At 35.3% G+C, this 26,727-nt stretch overlaps 1 protein-coding gene across 1 annotated transcript in view; it reads right to left on the bottom strand.

Moving 5' to 3' along the window:
• Window positions 1–21,855: 21,855 nt before the first annotated feature.
• valopa (vertebrate ancient long opsin a) overlaps window positions 21,856–26,727 on the bottom strand; it is a 43,943-nt gene continuing 39,071 nt past the window's right edge. Inside the window, exon 9 of the mRNA XM_051917963.1 lies at window positions 21,856–23,559. Coding sequence (XP_051773923.1) covers window positions 23,320–23,559 — 240 coding nt within the window. The 3' untranslated portion in view covers window positions 21,856–23,319. The remainder of the gene's footprint in view (window positions 23,560–26,727) is intronic.

The following is a 26,727-nucleotide window of genomic DNA, read 5'->3' as shown; positions in this document are numbered from 1 at the left end:
GCATTTTTTGAATTCCTTCAAACACAGTTTAGTATGTTTTAAAGCCATTTGGTTTACGAGGACACAGGAAGTGTCCTCCTAAACCATGTTTACATTGTAATACCCACGTCATTATACACATTTGTGTCCTCATGTATACAAGAACACTCACACACATTTAGATATACACTCTCTCTCTCTCACACACACACACACACACACACACACACACACACACACACACACACTTAGATATACAGTATTTAATCCTGCATATACTGGTGTGATTCATGTGTACTGCCACTATTTTCCCCACTGATTGTCATAAATATGTAAATATGGTGGATGATGAAAATTAATGTAAATATGTCAGATGAAAAAAGTGACAGAATGGATGTGACAGAAACAGATGAGTCATAGACCTCCTTAATGGCAGGTGATATTTACAATGTAAATGAAGGCACATTTTCATTTGAGAGAGCATTTGATCGGATAAAAAATATGCAAGATTAGTTATCAGTATCTTCAGCATTTTTCCCAGAAAAAAATTAATTAAAATTTGAATTGCATGCACTCTTCATATCATATATCTTCAATCATACCATAAATATGAACTCAAAACTATATACATGAACACACAACTACAAACTTTAACAGGTGCAATTTCAGATTTATGGGTAATAATGTATCTGTTCGTTTTTTATATATACACTGCCGGTCAAAAGTGTGGAATAAGTAAGATTTTTTTTAAAAGAAGGCTGCGTTTATTTGATCAAAAATACAATAAAAACTGTGAAATATTAATTTATATTAATTTAATATATATTAATTTAAAATGGCGAAACTGTAATTTATTCCTGTGATCAAAGCTGAATTTTCAGCATCAATACTCCAGTCTTCAGTGTCACATGATCCTTCAGAAATCATTCTAATATGCTGATTTGCTGCTTTTCTGATATATATATATATATATATATATATATACATATATATATAGATAGATAGATAGATAGATAGATAAAAATTATAAATATAAATGTGTGTGATGAACCGCAGAGGCCCATGTGAGAGCAGTGCATGCTGCTCGTCAGATGAGACTGAATGAATGCGAAGCTGCAATGGAAAAGATCACTGACATCATTGAGAAACACAGACAGAAACGAACGGCACAGCAGATGGTGAAGAGCCAAACATCTCCACCCGCTGGAGTCAGCAAGCTCCCAAAGGCCTTAATGGAATCAGGTATGATGGGAATCATGGGACGAAATCCACATGATCTTGAGTTTGGTTTCCATTATGTCAGAAACTCTCCAACTTTCCATTCCATCCTTTAGTTGTATATTTCAGTAGGTTTGTGTTTTGTAGTATCCATTCTGAGCACATTGTCCTGTAGTGTTTGTGTACATCTGAAATGCACCGGCACACTTTCAGGCTTTCACTCTCATGAATACCCGATCCGTCCGACAAGATCTATTCCTTCACAGACAGATACATAAACATACAACTTCTCTGACTATTAGAGCTTCCTATAACCTGTGTGAACATCATTACACGGATCCCCTCTGCAAAACCACAGGGAAATATGCATCGTCTCTCCTCCATCTGCCAGAAACTCAAGCTGAAAGATAATTGGGGAAATGGGGCAGCAGAGCCACACATAGTGACTCCTGTTTCGGCTCGTTCTCCTGGGTGGGCGATTGTGCTGTTTTATGAACAATTACAGATGGACGGTGACTGACGGCTGTCAGTAAATCTGCCGGCTGATGTGACAGTCACTGGAAACCGTGTGTGAACATGATACAGATGCAGCATCAGCGTCTGTGTTGGCAGGCAGTTGCATCATTGTTGTTGTGCTTTTCTAATGCATTTGATTCTGTGGCTCAGTGTATGTCCAGGGTTTGTGTTGGATATCAGTTTCGCTCCACTGAGGGAAAAGATGTTTCCTAACTAGACCAGGGGTTTTCAAACTGGGGCTGCAAAAAGTGTGCTAGGGGTCCATGGCAAAGTTTAGAGGAAAACAATGCATTTAAAACATTACTATACTTTACTATAAAAAAATGTAAAAATAAAAAAATGGTAAAAAAAAAAAAAATATATATATAATAATAATAATAATAATAAGATTAAATAATTAAATAAAAATTACAATAAAATAATGAATTAAAATTTGAACAATGTAAATGCATAACATTTTAAGTAAACTAATTACTAAATAAATAAAAATGAGATTATTCAAAATTTAATTTTTATAATTTATTTTAAAGTAAATCCATAAACATTTGATAAAAAATAGGTAAACAAATGATTAAAGAAATAGAATTTAGATCAAAATAAAAAATCAAATACATTTTTGATTAAAGTAAATACTTAAACATTAGGTTAAAATAAGTCAACTAATGATTAAATCAATAAAAATTAGATTAAAATAAGTAAATTAATAATTAAATAAATAAAAAATTTGATTAAAATAAATAATTAAATAAAAATCTGAATAAAGTAATATACACAAAAATTACATTAAAATAAATAATCAAATAAACATTTGATTAAATGCATACAATTACATTAAAATAAATCAAATGATTAAATAAATAAAAATTATATTCAAATAATTAAACTAATGATTAAAAAATGTAAAATATTCAAATAAATAAAAACTCATTTGAATAAAGTAAATATATAAAAATTATGTCAAAATAAGTCAACTAATAAATAAATAAATCAAATATACATTAAATTAAATAAATATAGACATTTGAATAAAGTAAATGCACACAAATTCTGGTTAAATTAAATAATTAATACATTATTAAAGTAAATACATAAAAATGACATTAAAATAAATAATTAAGTAAATTAGTAAATAAATAATACATCTAACAGTACAGTACTATTATGAGTTTTTTTTGTAATAATGTAACTTAATAACTCATGATCTAGACCTGAATGCTATGTGCTGCTCATGGAGTTGCACATTCAGCTTTTATTATTGACAACTAAGACCTGCATATAGAATGTGTTTATAAAATATGTTTATTTATACAGCCAACGAAAGAAGATTACCCGAAAACACTGTCTGTCACGGTACTAAAACATGAGATCTGATATAATAGTGCAAAAAAAAAAAAAAAAAAAAACAGTCATGGCCATAAATATCATCACCCTTATATTTTTTCATATATTGCAGCATTTCCCCAAGGACGCAGTTGAAATGAAAACATCTTTAGTGCTTTTCTTTGAGTTTCTCAACCTCCTCAAATTTCACTAGTGATCAACATTTAAAAAAAATGTTTTGTCATTTTAATTAATGAAATCATGCATCAATTTAAACCAATAATTCTCCCAGAATTCCATGTGTTTTTGTGTTGTTTTTAGATTTGGCAGCAATATTACAAAAATATCAGCGTTGATCCTGCCTGTATTGTTATTGTTACATTTTGATAACATTAGTTAACATGAACTAACAATGATAAATACTTCTAAAGCATTTATTCATCTTAGTTAATGTTAATTTCAACATTTGCTAATACATTATTAAAATAAAATGTTGTATATGTTAATATTATTTGATAGACCTGAGCTGACATGAACTAACAGTGAACAGTTAACAAAGATTAATAAATACTGTAACAAATAGATCGCTCGTTAGTTAATGTTAGTCACTGCAACTACTTAATGGGACCTTTATGTAAAGTGTTACCAATATATTTAATAATTTATATCTTTTTAGCTGCTTGCCCAGCTTTTTAATTGGATCTACTGAATTAGTATTACACGTAGATTATTGACATGCATATTTTCATGCTCTAAGAGACTTACAGAAATTACATTATTGAAATGTTAATTATAAGAGCATTTATAGTACTGTAAGTTACAGGTGAAAAGTGTTCTGAAACATATATGGTTTTCTAGAGGATTGTGTGCATTGCAGATGGACTTCTAAAAGTAAGTGACAGCTCCTGCCACTGCAGCTGGAGAATGACCCATGTGTGAATCGATGTTCTGCTGTAACTTCAGCAGTGTTCTGGAAGAAATGTTGCATTATTAAAAAGAATGCAAAGGTGCCAGTATTTTAAGACTGGATCTGTTGTGTTTCCTCCAGGAGTCCTAGAGGACATTCACTGCTTAAGTTCAACTTTAATCCTCAACCCTGTAAAGTCTGATAGTCAGAAAAATCCAATGTTTGGACATTGAACGGTTTATTGATCTTAAAAAGTTTGCATATGTGTTTTATGTTTTGTATCATATTTGATAAATAAGGCTTTTGTGGCTCATATAGTGAGAATATGGAGGGAAAAACACCTCATTCAGAGGCTCAAACTGAGCAAAAATATAAAATTTAGTGCAGATGATGAAATTCTGATGCTTTATAACAGTGTAGCAGATACTTCCATAAAATGCATCAATAAAATATAAAATATCTGCCAATAATGTTTTAGTAAGATGATATTTAAATGCTTAGTTTTATGATCAAAGCTCTGTAGTTTTAAAACATATAATGCAATACAATGATGATTGAGAGATACAAATAAACCTTCCTCAAAAGCCTGAGGATCATATTTGATACTCATGATTTTTTTTCTAAAATAAGTTGCTTCAGTCCAGTAAGTGTTCATCTTGAAATATTACTAACAATATTAAAGTTATTCTTACGTTTTTTTGATAAAAATCAGTGCAGATTTCACAGCAGAAAGATACGAGCTGAAAGAGGACGTCTGTACAATTATACTAATAGACTTTAACTTAATAAAACAGTCTAAACTATCAATCAGACGACAGAAGGACTGTAGGAGATTGTGTGACAGGTTTATCAGATCATTTAAAGGGCCTTTGCGTGTCAAATATGATACAGTAGGCTTTATATGGTTCATCTTTTGACCAGATCACAGAGTTAAAGAGCAGATTTACAGCTGTCCATCTCAGTTCAGCACATGGTCTATAATGGCGTCAGTGCTGGATTTCTGTGAGGAGAAACTTTGAAGGTGATCTGTTGGGTGTCATTCAGGTCGGAGTGGCCGTGAGCTGATGATAGATCAGTTTTGACACATTGAGGACGCCGCGCTGGCCGTGCGGCAGGTAATTGCACCTGAGCAGCATCTCCAGAGACTCTCGCTGGGACGCATCAGTTTCTTTTCCTCTTTTTTTTAATTCAGCTTTTCTGTTCAGCATCTAAAACTCCTCCATGAGTGCTGCGGGCCGGACAGGGAATTTTAAGTGTTTGCTGTGAATGTGAATTATTGTGAAGGACACATGCGGCTCACTGAACACTGAACTGACTTGATCTGAATAATAACACCATTGTCTTCTGTAGAGCTGCTTTAGCTGAATCAAATTTGTTTCATGATTGATAAACTTTGCAGCATTGATAGTGTTATTTAACTAGGTAACACTTTATTCGGATACTTCATTCTAGACATTCTACTAACTATAAGTAACTTTGCAAATACATGTCAACTTATTCTACCAACCCTGACCTAACCGTTTACTAATACTCTAATGAGAGTTACTTGACATGTAGTTGCAAAGTTACTTATAGTTAGAAGAATGTCTGAAATGGAATCAAGTGAATCAACATTGAACTGAATTGATCTGAATAATGGCACTATTGTCTTCTTTAGAGGTGCTTTACAACTGAATTGAATTAGTTTCATAATCAATAAACTTTGCGACAATGCAACTTTGCATTGTTACTGAACTAAACTGAATCAACATTGAACTGAACTGAATCAATACTGAACTAAATTGAGCTGAATAATGACACTCTTGTCTTCTGTAGAGCTGCTTTATAGCTGAAACTGAAGTTGTATTTTGCAAAACTGTTTATTTCTTTGAAGCTGTTAGAAATAAAACTCTTTCGTCTCATTCCCAACATCAGAAAAGCACTAATGAATCTGTTTGTCGTCTGTTAGTCTGCAGGCAACGCTCTACTCTGATGTTTGATGAGGCTTCTTTGGGGTTTGGTGGAGGTGTTGAGGAGAAGCAGGAGGAGTCTCTCCTCTCTTCTGATGGGACTGAGGAGGGAAGAGCAGGAGCGTCTGGAGCCGAGAGCCCTGGAGGAGCAGGAGGAGGAGAAGATCAGCACTCCGCTCCTCTATCAGACCTTCATAGAGAGAAAGAGCACTGTGTGAGCTCAGTAAAAAAAGCATTTATCATCTATTTTTCTGACTGAGGGTGTGTGTGTTCCCAAATGGAACACACACAGAGGTTTACTTATCTATCTAGACAAGGACATTTAGAGACTTCTGATGTTTATATACAGCTAGTTATAAATACTGATACATAACCCTAAAGGCCCGTTCACACTAAGAACGATCGCTATAAGCTTCCACAACAATGCATGATATCACTGTTTGTTCTAAGCATGCACAGCAGTTTTGTCGTCTGCCACTTTAAATGCTCGAGCTCTTTAAATTAGGATGGATTCTGATTGGCTGTCAATGTTCTTCAGCTGAAAAAATTATCCTGACAGTGTTAGTTTAAGGCACAATATGTAAAGTTTCGCCTCTAGAGGTCGCCTATTCAAAACAAAAGCGCAGCTTGATGACGCCGAGATTGAGTGCGGAATCTTGGGATTTGTCGTTTTCACCTCACAGCCGGTGGAAAAGAATCAGGATGGGACTCGGGCAGAAATCATGTTCATGGAAGAGATTATTAACGTTACTGTAGTATGAAGCAGAGCAGGGCGAGTGATGTCGGAGCTGAACGAGGCCGCTGGAGCGATTGCTAATGAGAGACTCACGCCTCACGAGCAGTGGAACTTTTATTATGCTGCAGTCACCGCTTCCACTTCTTCCGGTTAAGCGAATGTGGGGTAACGCAGCGCTGTTTATCATATTAGATACATTTGAGTGTGTTAAAAATGATGTTATAACGTTACTCTGAGTATTCGCTCGGCGGCTGCTATGACACGCTTGTTGCACACTGCAGTAAGCTAGATCGATTTTAGAATATCATATTAATAAATGCTGGATGGCTTGTGTTGATAAATGGCATGCAATTAATTTTAAAACATATTGTATAATGGAGACATTGCTGTAATACTGTTACTAAAAATAAAGCTGCATCTGATGATGCTATGTTAGCTACTTCACAAAATAGTGTTTTTCTTTGAGGCATGGTAAAAACTGGGAAAATCAAGAAAACGAGATTCAAACAATAAAACTAAACGTGTTGAGCTTATATAACATAATGCGTTTTCTGCCGATGAATGTATCCATCTAAACAGTTGCTCACCTGTCTAATAAAACTCTTAATATATTAAAGCGTTTTTGGTGTTTCCATGGTTTCTACAAAATAAACCTGGAAATTGAGGGTAACGCGGGTATGATTTCATTGATAGACGACGCACGGACACGATCCGTGTCCTGGTTAAAATTGCTTATTTCTCTGAATTTAAACATTCTTGGAAACATCTTGGATAATGTAAGTACACAAGTCAACAAAATATATAACACTGTTCTATGGATATTTTAATCCAAAAATCTTACATATTGTGCCTTTAATGCACTGTGTTCTACATTTTTGCAATTAAAAAAACCTGATTTGCTTTATTTTTACAATTTTTTACAAACAAGGACAAGGACAAAAAAAAGTTAAATCATTACAGTATTAAATTATTACATAAGTTCATTTAATTTATTTGGTTTTACAAATGATGATATCCCTAAAGCAGGTTTAGCTCACTTCTGGGTAATAATTTGTCACCAAAATATGGTTAAGTTGGTACAATACAAACACATGCGCACTCACACACACACACACACACACACACACACACACACACACACACACACACACACACACACACACACACACACACACACACACACACACACACACACACACACACACACACACACACACACACACACACACACACACAAAAACACTCACTCAAACACACACACATCAGATCTTTTGGTCCAGTGTGATTCACACACAGATTCTCTCTTTACCCACTAAATGAACAGCAGTTACTCTTATTATAACTGGAACATGTTGATTCATGCAGACAGATCCAAAACACACAGGTCTTCTTTAATCCTCTGCTGTACCTCATTAAATTAAACACGCAGCCTCGATCCATCTGAGGATTCACATTCCTCCGACATCACATATATAAACAGGTCCTGATGGAGAAGAGCGTGTGATTAAGATGATTTGGATCAGCATCACTCGAGCTGTTAAACACACTCATGATCAGTGTGAACGTCTCCTAATGGCTTTAATATTATTTCAAGTTCAAATGAATCCCATCCTGAAGTACCGGAACGTTCAGTCATTAGTTGTTTGTGTCTACTAAGTGTCTTTTCTCCCTGTAGGAGAGCATGTGAACTTCAGTCTCTTCAGTTTTGTCTCGGAGCAGAATAGGAAGCTGGAGGAGACGAGCCGAGACGTGGAGAAGGTACAGAGAGAGTGATGATGAGTGAAAAAAGGTTCAGTGGAGTTCTATATAGAACTCTAATGTTCTTGACTCTCTTTTAAAGAACGCTTTGTGCCCAAAAGGTTCTATATAAGGAGAAATGTCTTAATATTTCATGTTTAATGGTTTATTTCAATTTTTTCTTGTGATGAAGTATTTTTACAAGCGGCTTAATTCATAAAATGTAATTAAAAAAAGAAAATTTAAAAAAATGAATTAAAACAAAATTAGTTTAAATTAAAACATGTTTAATTCCATGAGTGGAGTCTAGATGGAAAAACAATCTTAAAATAATTGTGCATATTTCATGTCATTTATCGAATTATTTGTAAAAATATGTATAAATTTTTGGCAGACCAATCAATAATGAGTCAAAAAAATGTTCATCGATTACACTAGATTTACACTACCATTAAAAAGATTTTTATTTTATTCAGCAAAAATGCATTAAATTAATCAAAAGTGACAGTAAAGACATTTATAATGTTACAAAAGATTTTATTTCAAATAAATGATGTTCTTTTGAACATTATATTCATCAAAGAATCCTTAAAAATCAAATGTATCACAGTTTCCTCAAAAATCTGAAGCAGCACAACTGTTTTCAACACTGATAATAATCAGAAATGTTTCTTAAGCAGCAAATCAGCATATTAGAATGATTTCTGAAGGATCATGTGACGCTGAAGACTGGAGTAATGATGCTGAAAATTCAGCTTTGATCACAGGAATAAATTACACTTTACAATATATTCACATAGAAAGCAGCTATTTTAAATTGTAATAATATTTCACAATTTTTACTGTATTTATGATTAAAAAAAAAAAGTGCAGCCTTGGTAAGCAGAAGAGACTTATTTCAAAAACATTTAAAAAAATCTTACCGACACCAAATTTTCGAACGGTAGTTCATTTAACTGTTTTCCACAAAAAAAAGTGAAATGATTTTTTTCGGCACATGTTGAAGCTCCAGAGTCCCTGTAGACTGTCCCAATATGACAATTATAATCAGGCAGAGACCCAAGAGATGCTCTGAAATGTTTTGCGTTTACATTGTTTGTGATGCAACATCAGCCTTTGGCAGCAGGTCAGTTATTTATCATCTGTTGTTATTGATAGTGAGCGATTGATTCTCCTCCAGCCTTGTTGTTTCAGTCGTAACTATTAAACTCTGGGTTTGAATGTTTTATACGATAATTGAGCTTCAGTATCGATCCCTCTATAACTCAGAGGCAGCGTTGTGTTCCTCGGTCCTCTGAGCCGAGCGCCTGACCACAATAAGATTCTCAAGCGGGTCGATATCGGGCTGAGAGCTTTAGCCATGAAGCACTACTCCTTCAGAGTAAGACCAGATCCTGATAATGGATGAATCTTGTGTGTGTGTGTGTGTGTGTGTGTGTGTGTGTGTGTGTGTGTGTGTGTGTGTGTGTGTGTGTGTGTGTGTGTGTGTGTGTGTGTGTGTGTGTGTGTGTGTGTGTGTGTGTGTGTGTGGCCATTAAAGTATCTCTCTCTCTCTCTCTCTCAGCTGAGGTAGAGTTTGGAGCAGGAAGAAGCAGCAGATTCTCAATCTTCACAGATTCATCTTCAGGATCTGGATCTGAGTCTGAAACAGGCGGTTCAGGAATCTTGGAAACTCCAGTCGGATATGAGAGAGAAGGAACGCTTCCTCAGCCTGATGTGTATAGGTACATGTTTGTCATTAACACTGCAAATGGGGAGCGACAGAAAGCATCCATCCAGAATCCCTCATTCCAACAGAGGGCAATAATCAGTCAACTAATAAGCAGCAAAAATACACTACTGCTCTAAAGTTTGGGAGGCAATAAGATTTGCTTTTGAAAGAAATTAATACTTTTATTCAGTAAGGATGCATTAAATAAGATATTTATAATGTAACAAAACATTCTATTTCAAATAAATGCTGTTCTTTTAAACTTTCTGTTCATCAAAGAATCCGCAAAAATAAAATGTATCACAGTTTCCACAAAAATCTGAAGCAGCACAACTGTTTTCAACATTGATAATAAACAGAAATGTTTCTTGAGCAGCAAATCATCATATTAGAATGATTTCTGAAGGATCATGTGACACTGAAGACTGGAGTAATGATGCTGAAAATTCAGCTTTGGTCACAGGAAATAAATTACAGTTTACTAAATATTCACATAGAAAAGAGCGATAGATAGATAGATAGATAGATAGATAGATAGATAGATAGATAGATAGATAGACGGAGGGACGGTTAGACAGATCTCTTGCTATGTTGAATAAACTATTTTCCTGAGCTTATCACAGTGCACTCTGGGATTGCCTTCTCTGTGTTTGATTCTAATGCTGCTTTAGCACTGGTGGTGAATCTCTGAAGGCTTCATCAGAGTCTGTCCTCTGTAGTCTGAATGCTCAGTTCAGTAATGCGTGTATTGAAGCGTTAAATTGCACTGTCCTTTAGATAAAAGCTAATGTGAGTTCTTTCTTATGGCCATTAAATATTCCAACGTGTCTCCCAAACAGGTTAAAGAGTCATGCATTTGGGTAGATGTTTGTCTGAAGAGAAGCATTGAGCTCAATGTCAAGTCAAGTCACCTTTGTTTTTATAGTGCTTTATACATAAGAAATTGTTTCAAAGCAACTAATTTACAGGAAAGTAACAGAATCAGTGATGCAAACTTCATCAAATACAAGACAAATTCAAATTCTGCTGTAAAGCAACTCTACAGAAGACAATAATGTCATTATTCAGATCAATTCAGTGTTGATTCATTTCAGTTGATGCAGTGTTTTGTCTTTGTAACACCATATCAACCAGTTTCATGTGTGATGTTTGAAATGCATGAAGAGCCGAATTTTGGTCCAGTGAGTATTCGGTGTGGGCGGGGCTTGTAAACAAAGACTATGATGCTCTTTCTTTATAGGCAGGTTGTGTTAGTAACAGTCAGTTATCATATATAAACATGGGCGGGTTTATTTTGTGAGAAGCTGCTTGAAAGTTTCCCTCAGTGACTCTCTGACCCCGTTTACACCTGCTGTTATTGTCCATCTCAGGTGATCCAATCAGTGGTCAGTTGAGAGACAGATAACCGTCTCAAACCATCTCCTGTGAGCACTTGTGATTGGATTCGTAGGGATGCAGTCGAGATCTTGCTCTTGTCTTCTGTCTTCTTCACAAACTGTGATTAATGAAGCAGCTGATGATCTTTCCATCCTGTAAAGACATGAACCGGAGATGCACTCGACCGCATCTGTCCAATTATTTCTATTTCAAAAACATTACTAGATGTTTCCGGGAAAGATTTCTTTTACGTTTTATTGAAAATAGAATAAATAGTAGGATAACCAACATTCAATTTATATACATAGAAACAACATTTAAAGGTGGAGAAAAAATGGATGGATGGATGGTGGATGGATGGATGGATGGATGGATGGATGGATGGATGGATGGTGGATGGATGGATGGATGGATGGATGGATAGATAGGTGGATGGATGGATGGATGGATGGATGGTGGGTGGATGGATGGATGGATGGATAGATGGATGGTGGGTAGATGGATGGATGGATGGATGGATATATGGGTGGATGCTGGATGGATGGATGGATGGATGGATGATGGATGGATGGATGGATGGTGGGTAGATGGATGGATGGATGGTGGGTGGGTGGGTGGGTTGTTGGATGGAAGGATGGATGGATGGATGGATGGATGGATGGAGGGATGATGGATGATGGGTAGATGGATGGATGGTAGCTGGGTGGGTGGATGGATGGGTGGATGGATGGAAGTTGGATTGTTGGATGGATGGATGGTGGATGGATGGATGATAGATGGGTGGATGGTGGATGGATGGAGGGATGAATGGATGTTGGGTAGATGGATGGATGGATGGATGGATGGATGGGTGATGGATGGATGGATGGATTGATGGATAGATGGATGGATGGATTGATGGATGGATGGATTGATGGGTAGATGGATGGATGGATGGATGGATGGATTGATGGATGGATGGATTGATGGGTAGATGGATGGATGGATGGATTGATGGATGGATTGATGGATGGGTAGATAAACTCACAATTGCAAGAAAACAAGGTAGAAACAAGCTTTTACCAGGATCTGTTGACCTCAATAAGTATTTAAACACTATAATAGTAACATGCAGTAGTCTCTTGCACTAATTTTCCTCACACAAGAAACAAGCATTTACTGAAAGTCCCTCCTTTTCTCCTGCTTAATCAATAAATGGTCAAACATCAGTCCAAAATAATTGTATTTAAGTGATTGAATATATAAACAGATGTAAAATCTACTAAATCCAAATGAACTCACTCTTAAACTGGCTGCTGTGAACCATCTGTTTAACACTCACGTAATCCAGAGGATGAGAATATCCGTGTGTGTGTGTGTGTGTGTGTCAGCTGTTTCATAATCAGCAGCATGCCTTGAGTGTGTATCATTAATCGTTAATTCATTAATTCACAGCAAAATTACCTTTGTGATTTCTAAGAACTTGTTCATATAAACGTGTCGAGCTGCTCAAGTGTTTGGCACAGAAATATATAGTTTAAAGTGATTTGCCAGTTGTATTAGATACGCTGCAAGAAAACATTCACAAATATACTCTGATCAAACTCAAACACAACTTTATTTATTATGACTTGATTATTTATATCTTGATATTTATACTCCAGTCTTTAGTGTCACATGATCCTTCAGAAATCATTATCAATTTGCAGATTTGCTGCTCAAGAAACATTTCTGATTATTATCAGTGTTGAAAACAATTGTGAAAACTGGATTCTTTGATTAATAGAAAGTTCAAAAGAACAGCATTTATTTGAAATCAAATCTTTTGCAATATTATAAATGTCTTTACTGTCACTTTTGATCAATTTAATGCATCCTTGCTGAATAAAAAAAAACAATTTCTATAGTTATTACTGTGCCACATTACATGATGTGGTTCATTAAGAGGTTAATTTCAATATGAAACTGTATTGTAATTCTCTTTTTATATTTGTAATGTGATTCATTCTTTCTGAGAGGTTTTTTGACCAGGACATGAAGGCTGAAGATCTATCATATGATATTATGATATTATAACTGTAACTATTTTTGCATTAATGTTAACCAGCATTAGATTAGTGAATGTAATATTTGTTTGTTTCTCTCACATCTGTTTGAACAGCTCGTGTGAACACGGTCTGAGAATGATTAATCACGTCTTCTTTATGAAGCCCAGCGCCACACCGCTGACGATCTGTGCTCTCCATTAATCTTCAGCCCGGGAACGTTTCATCCACATATGGAGAAACTTCAGCACATATGAGGTGACGGATCATAACTCTTTCTCCAGGGAGACTCTTCATTAACTCTGAGGAAAATTAAGATAACTTTATGTAGGCACCAAATGTCAAGAATATTGCCATATTACCATCCAATCACAATCGATTAAATTGCAGTTAAGTGAAGGCTGGATATATTAGAGAGTGCGGAGGTTCGAGTCCTTAAAGGGTTAGTTCACCCAAAAATGAAAATAATGTCATTTATTACTCTCCTTCATGTCGTTCTTCACCTGTAAGACCTTCGTTCATCTTCAGAACACAAATTAAGATATTTTTGATGAAATCCGATGGCTCAGTGAGGCCTCTATTGAGAGCAAAGCCATTCAAACTCTCAAGGTCCATAAAGGTACTAAAAACATATTTGAAACAGTTCATGTGAGTTCAGTGGTTCTACCTTAATATTATAAAGCGACAAGAATACTTTTTGTGCACCAAAAAAACTAAATAACGACTTTTCAACAATATCTAGTGATGGGCAATTTCAAAACACTGCTTCAGAGCTTTATGAATCGAATCACGTGAAGTCACGTGATTTCAGCAGTTTAGCCGTTTGATAGGAGATCCGAATCACTAATTTGAAACAAAAGATTCAGAAAGCTCAGAAGCTTCATGAAGCAGTGTTTTGCAATCACCCATCAGTAGATATTGTTGAAAAGTCATTATTTCGTTTTTTTGGCGCACAAAAAGTATTCTCGTCACTTTATAATATTAAGATTGAACCACTGTACTCGCATGAACTGTTTTAAATATGTTTTCAATGGCTTTGCTCTCAATAGAGCCCTCAATGAGCCATCGGATTTCATCAAAAATATCTTCATTTGTGTTCTGAAGATGAACGAAGGTCTTACGGGTGTGGAACGACATGAGGGTGAGTAATTAATGACATTATTTTCATTTTTGGGTGAACTAACCCTTTAATACAGTTACGTTCACACATATGCGTACGAGTGAGTGTGTGTGTGTGTGTCCGTCTCAGTTCCTGTGTGATTTCCAGTTCAGTATACAGTGCACAGAATCATATCATCATCTATGAATGCAGTGACAGATCAAGTGTGATTATCACTGCAACACGGTGGAGAAAAGATGTGACCACGAGTTGAATTTGACACTCGTGTAAAGCAAAATATGCAATATAGCAAATCTCAACTGCCTGATTTTTTTATTTCATCGCAAAATGTAACTATATTATCACACAGCTTTTTATAAAAAAAGGTCCAGCTTTATCTGCATACATGTAGCATTTGCTATATAGTATATATTGCTTTACATGAGTATACTTCATGTACTATAGAGCAAATCTCAACTGCTTGATTGTTTATATCATCACAAAATGTAACTATATTATCGTCCAGTTCTAATCTGATAAATGCGACTGTATAGCATGAACATATTAAGATTTCATTAACATTAACATCATGATTTTCTGTATAAAGCTGCTTTGAATCGATGTGTACAGTGAAAAGTGCTTGACTGAAGATCATCCAACTGGTTTTCATTCAGGAATTCACATAAGAGATAAAGGGACCCAACACATTAATTAAAATTAAAAATTGTGATTTATTAATTAATATGAACTACACACAGTGACAATTTGACAGTTTTGGTCTGTAAATGTCTCCTGAATTTCAATGGTTTCATTCTCTCAAATCGTCTGTGTTGTGAGTGGACCTGTGTTTAATGTCATCTGGGGTGTGTTTTCATTGTAGTGTTGATGTTTTTTGAGGATGAGGGCGTCACACAACCTGTCTGATTTGACGAGCTTCTACCAGATAACACGCGACCCTGACATCAGCAACAAAAGAGACGGCAAGTGTTTTCTCCTTTCACTCTCGTAAAAATGCATGAGGATAAAGGTTGTTGCATTTTATTATTTGGATGTAACATTTTTTTCTGCAGCTCAAAACCCTTAAAACAGTATGGAAGCTCATTTCCGCCACAGAATAAAAAAAAGTTAATTGTGACTTTTTGTCTCGCAAAAATTGCAAGAAAAAAGTCAAAATTGCAAGATAAAAAGTTGCAATTACCTTTTAGCGGAAACAAGACTCCATTAAACAGAGCAGAAACCATCAGTACAGAATCACTGAAGCAAGCAGAACCCTGTCTCTCTCTCTGACTCAACATAACACAACTGTAACCACTTCAGAGGCTAATTTATCATCCTGAAGGTGTGCGTTCCTGTTTCCTCACCATGATAAATCAAAATGAGTTCTGTAAGTGCTGCACTCTATATAAACATGTAAATTACACTTTGAATTAATCACCGTCTGCAAACTATCATCTCACTCACTTTCTCTCCTTATTCACATTAGAGATGGAGCAGCGAGCCGGCGGTGGAATCGGCCGTGCAGTGGCTGCAAGTGTCATTTATCATCGTCCTGTGTGAGCGCATCGTCCCTGGTGGGTCAGTCTCTTTCATCCACTGCGGTCTATAGGAAGAGTCACAGCACGGGGTAAATAGGACAGAGCAGAGGGGAGCGGCATCATGATTCACCATCATGATGCACATACAGACTCCCGTCAGCTGACCACTTCATATATAAAACAGTATCACACACATTCACAGTGGTATGGAAGCTTGTTTCCACCATGGAATAAAAAATTAAAAAGGCAACTGCAACTATTCATCTTACAGTTCTGACATTTTTTTCTTGCAGTTCTGAGGTGAAAAGTCTGAATTGTGAGGTAAACAGTTGCAATTACATTTTTATTTTTTTATTCCATGTTGGAAACAGACAAACACACAAACAAAAAACAACAACTGCAAAATGTAAACTCACAACTCACAATAAAAAATGTCTTGTAAACTTGCAATTGTAAGAAAAAAGATATAAACTCACAATTTTGAGTTTAAAAAAGTACAAATTGTGAGATATAAACTGAGAATAGCTAATTCTGTGAATAAAAATTGCAGAATTGCAATAAAAAGTTAAAAAAGGAAAAAAAAAAACAGAATTGTGAGATGTAAACTCAGAATTCCAAGAAAAAAAGTCCAAGAATTACAAGAAAAAATAAAATTGAGACAAACAAGCACAAAAACAAACAACTGTAAAATGTAAATTCAGAATTCTGAGGGGGAAAAAGTCAGAATTTTGAGGTAAACTCGCAATTTTGAGTAACAAATTCACCAGAATTGCCAGATGTAATCTTGCAATTGTAAGAAAAGTGTGAATTGTGATAAAAAGTTGCAACCATTTAAATTTTTTTATTCCGTGGTGGAAAGAAAAAAAAAGACAAAATTGTGAGATGTAACCTAGCAATTATGAGTAAAAAAAAAAATTGAATTGGTGGATGTAAACTTGCAGATGTAAGAAAATATGTCTGAATTGTGAGATATAAACTCATAATTTTAATGTAAAAAAAGAGTACAAATTGTGAAAAACTAATTCTGAGAACAAAAATTAGAATTGCAATCAAAAGTTGCAATTACCTTTCATTTTTATTTTGTTGCCTGATATACTGTAAACTTGGCAGTTGTAAGAAAAAAAATGTCTGAATTGTGAAAAAAATAAACTTGCAATTTTGAGTTAAAAAAAGGGCCAAATTATGAGATATGAACTCGAAAATCTTAGAAAAAAAAAGTCCTAATTGTGATATAAAAGTCAGAATTCTTGGGGAAAAAAGAATTATGAGTTTATAACTTGCAATTTTGAGTAAAAAAAAAAAAAAGTCAGAATTGCCAGATGTAAACTTGTAATTGTAAGAAAAACTTACGGATTGTGAGATATAAACTCAAAATTCCAAGAAAGAAGTACAAGTTATAAGAATTTTGAGATGGCCAGAATTGCCCGATGTAAACTTGCAACTGTAAGAAAAAAATAGTCTGAATTGTTATAAAAAAGTCACAATTACCTTTTTAACAAACTTCCATAGAACAGAGTATTGAAAGCATGCTTGAAAAATCAGCAAATATTTCATAAACTTTGCATTCCCTTTTAAAAGTGTGTTTAAAGTTAGCATAAAATACATTAATTTTTTCAGCCTGATTCATAAGATCAGAAACATTTCTTGAGAAAGTAAATTGAGATTTTAATTGTTGATGCAACAACAGAATTTTACGTGGACAGCAGGTGTGTTTGAAAATTTTTTATTGAAAGACAATGTTTGATTTACAACATGCAAGCAGAACATATAACAGTGAATCTTAAACACGACTCAGGAGAGTTCATCTTGACAGAAAACACAAACGCTGTAACAAGATCGCTGACAAGAAAACAAGATCGCTGACAAAGACTCATGCTAAAGTGAATCAAATAAAAAAACAAAATACAGTTGGTTTCATCCTTCAATCTCTGCATCATCTATTATCACCTTATTGACCCTCTTATATCTGATCCGTGACGCTCACGGCACCAAACCCAATTAAAACATGATAGAAAACCCACAGAGGTGGTGCATTTTCATCATAATTCTATTTTCTCAAGATAACACTTATGTCAAGAGCACTGGAAAACAAACCATGACCTTATGAAAACAAGATGGGAGTATCATAATAATGCCTGGCTTCTGTGTTTGGAAGTAATCATTATTTTTGCAATTTCATTTGATGCCACTTTTATTGATCATCTGCATTACTGTGAAGCCCAGCTTCACTGCTACATGCACTGCTTCTTTCAGCTCTTTTTGTTTTTTTAATGTTGGTTTTGCAGACAGTCTCGTTGTAAACAACTGTGTTTAAATGTAGATTCACATGTGTCCTCCTGTGTTTTGGTGTTGAACTGATGAATCTGCTGTGTGTGCTTCAGACAGTTCGCTGACACTAGCAAACTCAGTAACCTTAAGCCAATCAATCTCTGTGATGTCGACACCAGAATTGGACATTTGATTGATGGTATCAAAGCCATCTGTGGAACAACAGAGAGCCGTGTGTGTTTGAGTGCACTATTTCTGAATGGGTTCAGTGCCTTCGTCAGTCAGCTGTAGAGTCGATGCTGCAGTAATTAAAGAAACAAATCGATATTCATCAGAAATGCTGCCCGCATTCACACTGCAGCTCGATCCGGTCTCACTTCTGTTTCACCTGCTCAGTTATTTACAGTATTGACAAACACATTCTACATACAACCAGTTCAATTCTTTAAAACAAAACAAAACTCAACTGCTAGTGACAAATGCATTTTCATTATATCTGTGTGATTTACACAGTATGACTTTTAAGTGTTTTTGAAAGAAGTCTCTTCTGCTCACCAAGGCTGTATTTATTTGATGAAAAATACTGTAAAAAAAGTGAAATATTATTACAATGTAAAATAGCTGTTTTCTATGTGAATATATAGTAAACTGTAATGTATTCCTGTGATCAAAGCTGAATTTTCAGCATCATTACTCCAGTCTTCAATGTCACATGATCCTTCAGAAATCATTGTAATATGCTGATTTGCTGCTCAAGAAGTATTTCTGATTATTATCAGTGTTGAAAAGTTCTTGTGGAAACAGTGATACATTTTATTTTTAAGGATTCTTTGATGAATAGAAAGTTCAAAAGAACAGCAATTATTTGAAAAAGAAATTTTTTGTTACATTATAAATGTCTTTAATGTCACTTTTGATCAATTTAATGTATCCTTGATTAATAAAAGTATTACATTTCTTTCAAAAAATATATCTTTTGAACTGTAGTGTTTAGAAGAGTAGCTGGAGGATCACACTGAGAAAGGATTCATTTTTCTCTCCACCATATTTCTGTAGTCCATAATGTACTTGAATAGAAATGATTTTAAATAATAGAAGAGTTTGATGCTCGAGGTCTCATCTCATCTGTCATGAATCTCAGCTCATCTCTTTTGTCTTGTTCAGAGGATCTGCCTGAACTCAGAATCTGAATCAGTAGATTTTACAGAGTCTTTCATAAAGGAATGAAATAAAAACACATTCAGCTGTCAAAAAAGCTGCATCAGAGTTCAGAGCTGTACAGTAATTCACTGAGCTCCAGATAATATAACTAAAAACATGACCTTCAGTGTTTGAAAGGACAAAGATAACAATGCAGGAGAATCGAGATATCGTGGACATACTTGTAAAAGTGGACCCTTACAAAACCGTTGGCAGCCCTTGTACTTTTTTACTTGTCTGTTTGCATTCAGACGTTTTTTCCCCCTTCATTTTGAAAATAATATCACATGTATTCCTGTGTTATGCCAGGTTCAGACTACACGATATCAGCCCGATCTGTTTGATGCAGGGTGTCGTGATGATTCATAAACGAAAATGGCTGTCAGGACGCAAGAATCAATCGTTTTATCTCGTATAGTGTGTCATAGTGGATTACAACTGCGACGCCTTCCGACAGAAACACTATCATGTTTAATGTTTTTCGGTCCTCCATGACGGGTTCCATAACATCTGTGACACTGACCAATAGAAGCTCTTCCGTACACAGCTTTCAGACATGGCCAGACGAATGTCAGTTTCTCGGAAGTCAGTCGCTTGTTCCACCTTCTCAATGACATCATGTATGTCTTTAAAGATGGCAAGCGATGATTGGTCGGGAAGCAACGTATAGTCTGCCATGTTTCTTGTCTACAACGTGACAACAATTTAGGCGTTGTAACAGACAAAAATATTGTGTAGTCTGAACTCGGCATTTTACTGCAAAAAATGATCTTCCTCAGTGTTTCTGTCTTGTTTTCCAGCACAAATATCTAAACATTCTTAAATCAAGATACATTTACTGGAGAAGCAAAATTACAATATTAAAGGGTTAGTTCACCCAAAAATGAAAATTCTGTCATTAATTACTCACCCTCATGTTGTTCCACATCCGTAAGACCTTCGTTCATCTTCTGAACACAAATTAAGATATTTTTGATGAAATCTGATGGCTCAGGCCTGCATTGACAAGAAGTTAATTTACACTTTCAATGCCCAGAAAGATACTAAAGACATGTTTAAAACGGTCAATGTGACTACAGTGGTTTAACCTTAATGTTATGAAACAACGAGAATACTTTTTGTGCGCCAAAAATAACAAAATAACGACTTTATTCAACAATATCTAGTGATGGGTGATTTCAACACACTGCTTCATGAAGCTTCGAAGCTTTACAAATCTTTTGTTTTGAATCAGTGGTTCAGAGCGTGAATCAAACTGCCAAAGTGATTTCAGTAAACGAGGCTTCGTTATGTCATAAGTGTTTCGAAATTTCAATAGTTCATGTGACTTTGGCAGTTTGATACGCGATCCGAGCCACTGATTCGAAACAAAAGATTCATAAATCTTCATGAAGCAGTGTTTTGAAATCGCCCATCACTAGATATTGTTGAATAAAGTCATTATTTTGTTTTTTTGGTGCACAAAAAGTATTCTCGTCACTTCATAACATTAAGGTTGAACCACTGTAGTCACATGAACTGTTTGAAATATGATTTTAGTAGCTTTCTGGGCACTGAAAGTATTAATTATCTTGCTGTCAATGCAGGCCTCACTGAGCCATCGGATTTCATCAACAATATCTTAATTTGTGTTCTGAAGATGAACGAAGGTCTTACAGGTGTAGAACGACATGAGGGTGAGTAATAAATTGCATAATTTTCATTTTTGGGTGAACTAACCCTTTAAAGTCCCCCTGTAGTTAATAAATTTATCCCTTAAAACTAATCTCTCCCTTGTCTCATTTAGTATACGTGGTTCTATGAATATGCAAATTAGCCCCGCCTCCACCTACTCACACCAGCTCAGAGATCCACTTGTTGATGATCACACTTTGACGTGATTGGTTACAAGGTAGTTTGTGACGTCAGAAACAATGATTTTTTGAGACTGTCTTTGGTTCACTGCAGTTTTAAAGAGAAAATCCTCAGCAATGGTGTTGACTTATAAATTTGCACATGGTTTGTCTTAAAGCATATTAAAAACACCACATAGATATAAACAACATTAAAAACTTGATTTTCACCGCAGGAGGACTTTAAGACTTACTGAAAAATGTGTAAAAATAAAGCGAGTTTAACTTGTTTTCCCTTTACTTTACTACATATATTTATTCTTGTTTTAAGTATGAAGTCACTTAATTTTAATAAATTTTTCAGAAAACAAGACTTAATATCTTCAGTCATTTTGCTTCTCCAGTAAATGTATCTTGATTTAAGAATGATTAGATATTTGTGCTGGAAAACAAGACAAAAACACTGAGGAAGAACATCATTTTTTGCAGTGAAACACCTGATTGGTTTGCATTGAGTCTGATTTTCTGTCAGATTTCTAGAGTATCTGTGCAAATGTTGCAGTGAAGGAGACTCTGAAAGTCCAGTAACTGATGATCAACATTCATGAGTCATGTGTGCAGTGTTGAGGAGAAACTAACTTAAGCAGCAGTGCTACTAAATTAACTACATTTTTCAGTATTTCAGCTGTTAAAAATAGTTTTTTTTCCCCCCAACAAGTATCAGTGTTGAGTGACAAAATGCGACATCACTGTTTTTCTGTCGCAGTGATAGATGCAGTAAAACACTAACACACTCAGACTATTTAGTGAATTTCTGGGTCCATCACTTGTGTTTTCAGCTCACTCTTGCAAGAAAGTACTTAAATTAAAAAATGGTTTATTTAAACATGTATTGTGTTAATTCCATTCTTCCAATGAATTCTTACCATGTAAATATCATGGTATATGGTTATAATTTAGTACCATGGCATATATTGAAGTACTATAGTAGTACCATGGTATTGCCACAGTATGGACAGTTTTAGGATAGTATTAGTGGTAACACTTTTCTTGAAGCCTTTATATATAATGCATTATGAATGTATATTTAATGCATTCATTATCCCTTATAATGAATTGTATGATCTTATTAATAATTGTAACCACAGTTACAATACTTATCCATTCATTGTTACACATTACAAAATATAATGCATTAAAACACATGACAAACAACCAATTTCAGATGTAAGTAAATCTGCAAATATAATGCATTTTAACTTACAATTATTTACAAAAATATATAATGCATTACAATGCACATTATGTATGCAATATACATAAAGGCCTCAATAAAGTGTTACTGTATTAGTTGTATAAAATAATAGTATTGCAAATTAATCTATAATCTGTGCAACTGTTGCTAAATAAAGCAAAAGATAAATGAAAATAATATTTTAAAATTCATCGCACTTATGCCTCAAAGTAGTCCGGTACTTTTTATTAGTAGCTTTTGTTGCACACTGCAAAAAAAAAAAAATCTTTTTCATTCCAGTACAAATATCAAAACATTCTTATTTTAAAATAAACTATAAAAGTCTTGTTTTCTGAAAAATTGATCAAAATTAAGTGAATTTACACTTAAAACAAGGAAATAATATCAGCATTTTTTTTTTTTTTTTGCAGTGTAGCGAAATACTTTTTGAGAAGGTAGTTTGTAGTTTTATAGCTTCTTCCCCAACACTATTTCAGTGTTTTTCTGTAATTTCACCAGTGTCTCTTTGTCATGCATTAGCGGCAAAATGTAATGCTGGGTGAACACCATTTAGACTAAAAGTTTAGACGCCAACATTCAGAAAACGTAAATTCATTCATCCAGAGTACACGAGCGACAGAGGACAGAGTTGGCACACGTCTCGAGTGTGTTTGCAATCACATCGGACATACTTTGTTCTCAGGAATGGGAATTTTGGCAAATGAGCTCCGTTCATTGGGATGCTCCTCTGTTTTAGGTGGGACGGTTCCAGCCGAGGGGATCCGTGCGGCGATGGCGGACATCTCCCCTGTGTTGCTCTCATTGGTCATGCCAGCGCGTTCGGTGGTCTGGTTGATGTTACCCTCGACAATGGTGACGTCACTGCAGCTTAAGAGCTGAACCAGACACTTCCTGAACTGAGGAGATCACAAGGAAGAATTAATGGATTATACTGTAGTCACCATGAAAACAAAATGGACAATTCTTGTTTTTTTTTTTTATGGAATATGGCAGTGTATGATTTATTGGTGCACATCATTATTGTTTTAAATTCATGTGTCTCATAATCTTGAATCAGAATAACTTCCCCTCCCTCTTGCAGCGACATCTCTTCTCTGATGACGAGGGCGGGGCAACCTGTCACTCACATGAGATCCACCAATATCAAACCACAACCATCCAATCAATTCCCCACAGACAAAATCAAGTTCCGCCCTACATTTGTTCTTGGTCCAGAAGCAGTTTCACAATAGTGGAGAAAAGACGAGCGCAACTTCAGTTTCATGCCAACTTTAAACATTTTAACTCTCATCTGAGCTAGAAAACATACTTGAAAATAATTTGACCTGCACTGAACATCACCAAAACTCAAGATTAGGGTACAATATGGCTAAAGTAATTAAATTTCCTTAAGGAAACCCCTCAGTAAAAACCTTTAGAATATAGATAGAAATAAAACTGTAAAGTTTGGTGTATGTAAGTGCTGCTGAAATGGAGAAAAAAACTCATTTTGAGAAAACGGCCTTTAAAGATATGTATTATATTTGAAATCTACAGATGCAAACAGATAAAGTACAATAAAATAAACATATGTACATTTTTCACATTTTCTTTCCACTAGTGAAAAAAAAAATGTTAGGAAGCAAAATTTGACCAGTGCATTAAAAAAAAATCAATGGTTTTCCCTGTAATGTCCTGACTTAAATTAACAACCAAATATTGAGCATTACGTCCCACTGCTCAGACTGAAGTTAAGTGGATTTACTGATGTAATCAGGCTACTAAACGAGCAGTGAAATGGAGTGTCATCTGACGTGGCGCTTTGCAGCTGACGGCTGTAACTGTGTGCAACATGATGTACAATTAGTCAATCATGATGAGGTCATAATTGCACAGTAATCATTAATTGTTTCCACATAGCCTGCGGCGCACATCGCCCTTCTCATTCTTCGTTAGGCCCTAGTCATTAAACTACAGAGTCCGATAGACACTAATTAGTTTGTGACCTAAAGTCACCTGTTTGTGTCTCTTCAGTTCTAAGAATGAAGCTTCACCAGTTTCAACCATCCTGGCTGTAGGTTCAAAATCTGAATTTTATCATTCAATTCAATAAAAAAATTATACTATGCATAAATGATGTTCTTCAGTGTTTTTGTCTTGTTTTCCAGCACAGCAAAGTATCTAAACATTCTTAAATCACAATATATTTTTGGAGAAGCAAAATGACAGAAAGATGTATCAAAATTTAAGTGAGTTTTTGCTTAAAACTAGAAGAAATATCTGCTAATAGGGTAAGAAAATTAAGTTTGAATTAAGTTCATTTTTCTGACCCCACTGGCCAATATTTTTTCGTTTTAAGCATAAACTCACTTAATTTTGATATATTTCTCAGAAAGCAAGACCTAATATCTTAACTTCTCAATTAAATGCATCTTGATTTAAGAATGTTTATATATTTGTGATGAAAAACAGGACAAAAGGAAGAAAATATATTTTTTTAAAGGGGACCTATTATGCCCCTTTTCACAAGATGTAATATAAGTCTCTGGTGTCTCCAGAATGTGTCTGTGAAGTTTCAGCTCAAAATACCCCACAGATCATTTATTATAGCTTGTCAAATTTGCCCCTATTTGGGTGTGAGCAAAAACACACAGTTTCTGTGTGTGTCCCTTTAAATGCAAATGAGCTGTTGCTCCTGCCGCTTTCCAAAAGAGGGCGGAGCTTTAACAGCTCGCGCTTCGGTTGCTCAACAACAACAAAGCTGGAGAATCTCAGGCAGCCAAAATGAGGATTGTCAGTAACGATGTTCAGCCTTACATTGTTCAAACCGGAGTCGACACTGATGGAGAGACTCAGGAAGAAGTTACAACTTTTAGAATGAAACTGGACATTTCTGAATGGTTAGTGGATAAAATTATGTAGTTGCTGTGGAGTTGATTCAACTCATCATGCCGTCATGTTAATCTTTAGTGCAAAACCCATTTGAATGCCCACTATACATAGCGTACCTGTTTGCCAAACAGAGCCATACATACCAGGCTAACGTTTATGATTGCTATCAAATGCTGTTAATGGTCTAATATTCTTTTTCCAAAATATCACTCGGACAGAAACGCTCCTTTTTTAGCAATCGAGCTTGCCAGGGTCAACCTGCAGGCTATCCAAGCTAACGAGACTCTAAATAGTGTTCTGTGCTCGTCTGTCCAGCCAATGACAGAACAGTTAGCAGTTAACTTTTGCCATGGTGTTAGAACTGGTACATCGTTGTCGCTTGCGAAAACGAAATGACAGCACCATGGGTGGAAACGTGCAGATTAAGGGGCGGTAATATTATAATAAGATCCTCTCCCTACGTCACTAGGCAGCTCACAAGCAGCTCATATTTTCACATGCTTGCAGAGAAAGGCTTACAAAAACAAAGTTACTGGGTTGTCCTTTTTCAAATTTTCTGGGTTGGTAGATGCATCGGAGAACCGATTATAGCATTTAAACACGGAAAAGGTCAGATTTTCATGTTATGTCCCCTTTAAGTGAAGACTTTTATAACATTTGTAGACTTTGGTGCCTTTGTCAATGGTGTTTTAGTAATTGCTTTTGGGCATTACTAATACTACATTCTCAAAAAGATCTATTTCCTACTTTTTTATACTTACATTCATTTGTAACTGAATCAAACTGACGGAGCAGCTGCCTCAAATCAAATTCATCTGATGATTGACATGTTATTTATCTAACAGATGACCGTCACTATGACAAAAATCACAAGCAAGCATGTTGTGTTGTTGTGCACGTATTTCTGCAGGTTTCTGAACTGGAGCACTATTCATATATCGAGTGTGGACAGCATCCAGATGTCACCGTTTGAATGGAGGAAACCAGCGGCTAAACTGACAGCTCCAGCTCAGCAGGATGACGGAAAGACGTGGCGCTGCCAAACACTGTTTACGTCCTATAACCTCCACAGCTGCTCAATAATTCAACATCTTCTCCTTTGGAGTGCAACGGTTTGATCCACACTGCAGGTATTTATTTATTTTTTATTTCAGTGATATAAGTCAAATGTGTCAGCTCTAGTGAAGCGATCT

Source organism: Ctenopharyngodon idella, chromosome 13, assembly GCF_019924925.1.
Source record: "Ctenopharyngodon idella isolate HZGC_01 chromosome 13, HZGC01, whole genome shotgun sequence".
In the NCBI taxonomy this organism is placed as follows: domain Eukaryota; kingdom Metazoa; phylum Chordata; class Actinopteri; order Cypriniformes; family Xenocyprididae; genus Ctenopharyngodon; species Ctenopharyngodon idella.
This window is presented reverse-complemented; position numbering and strand designations above follow the sequence as displayed.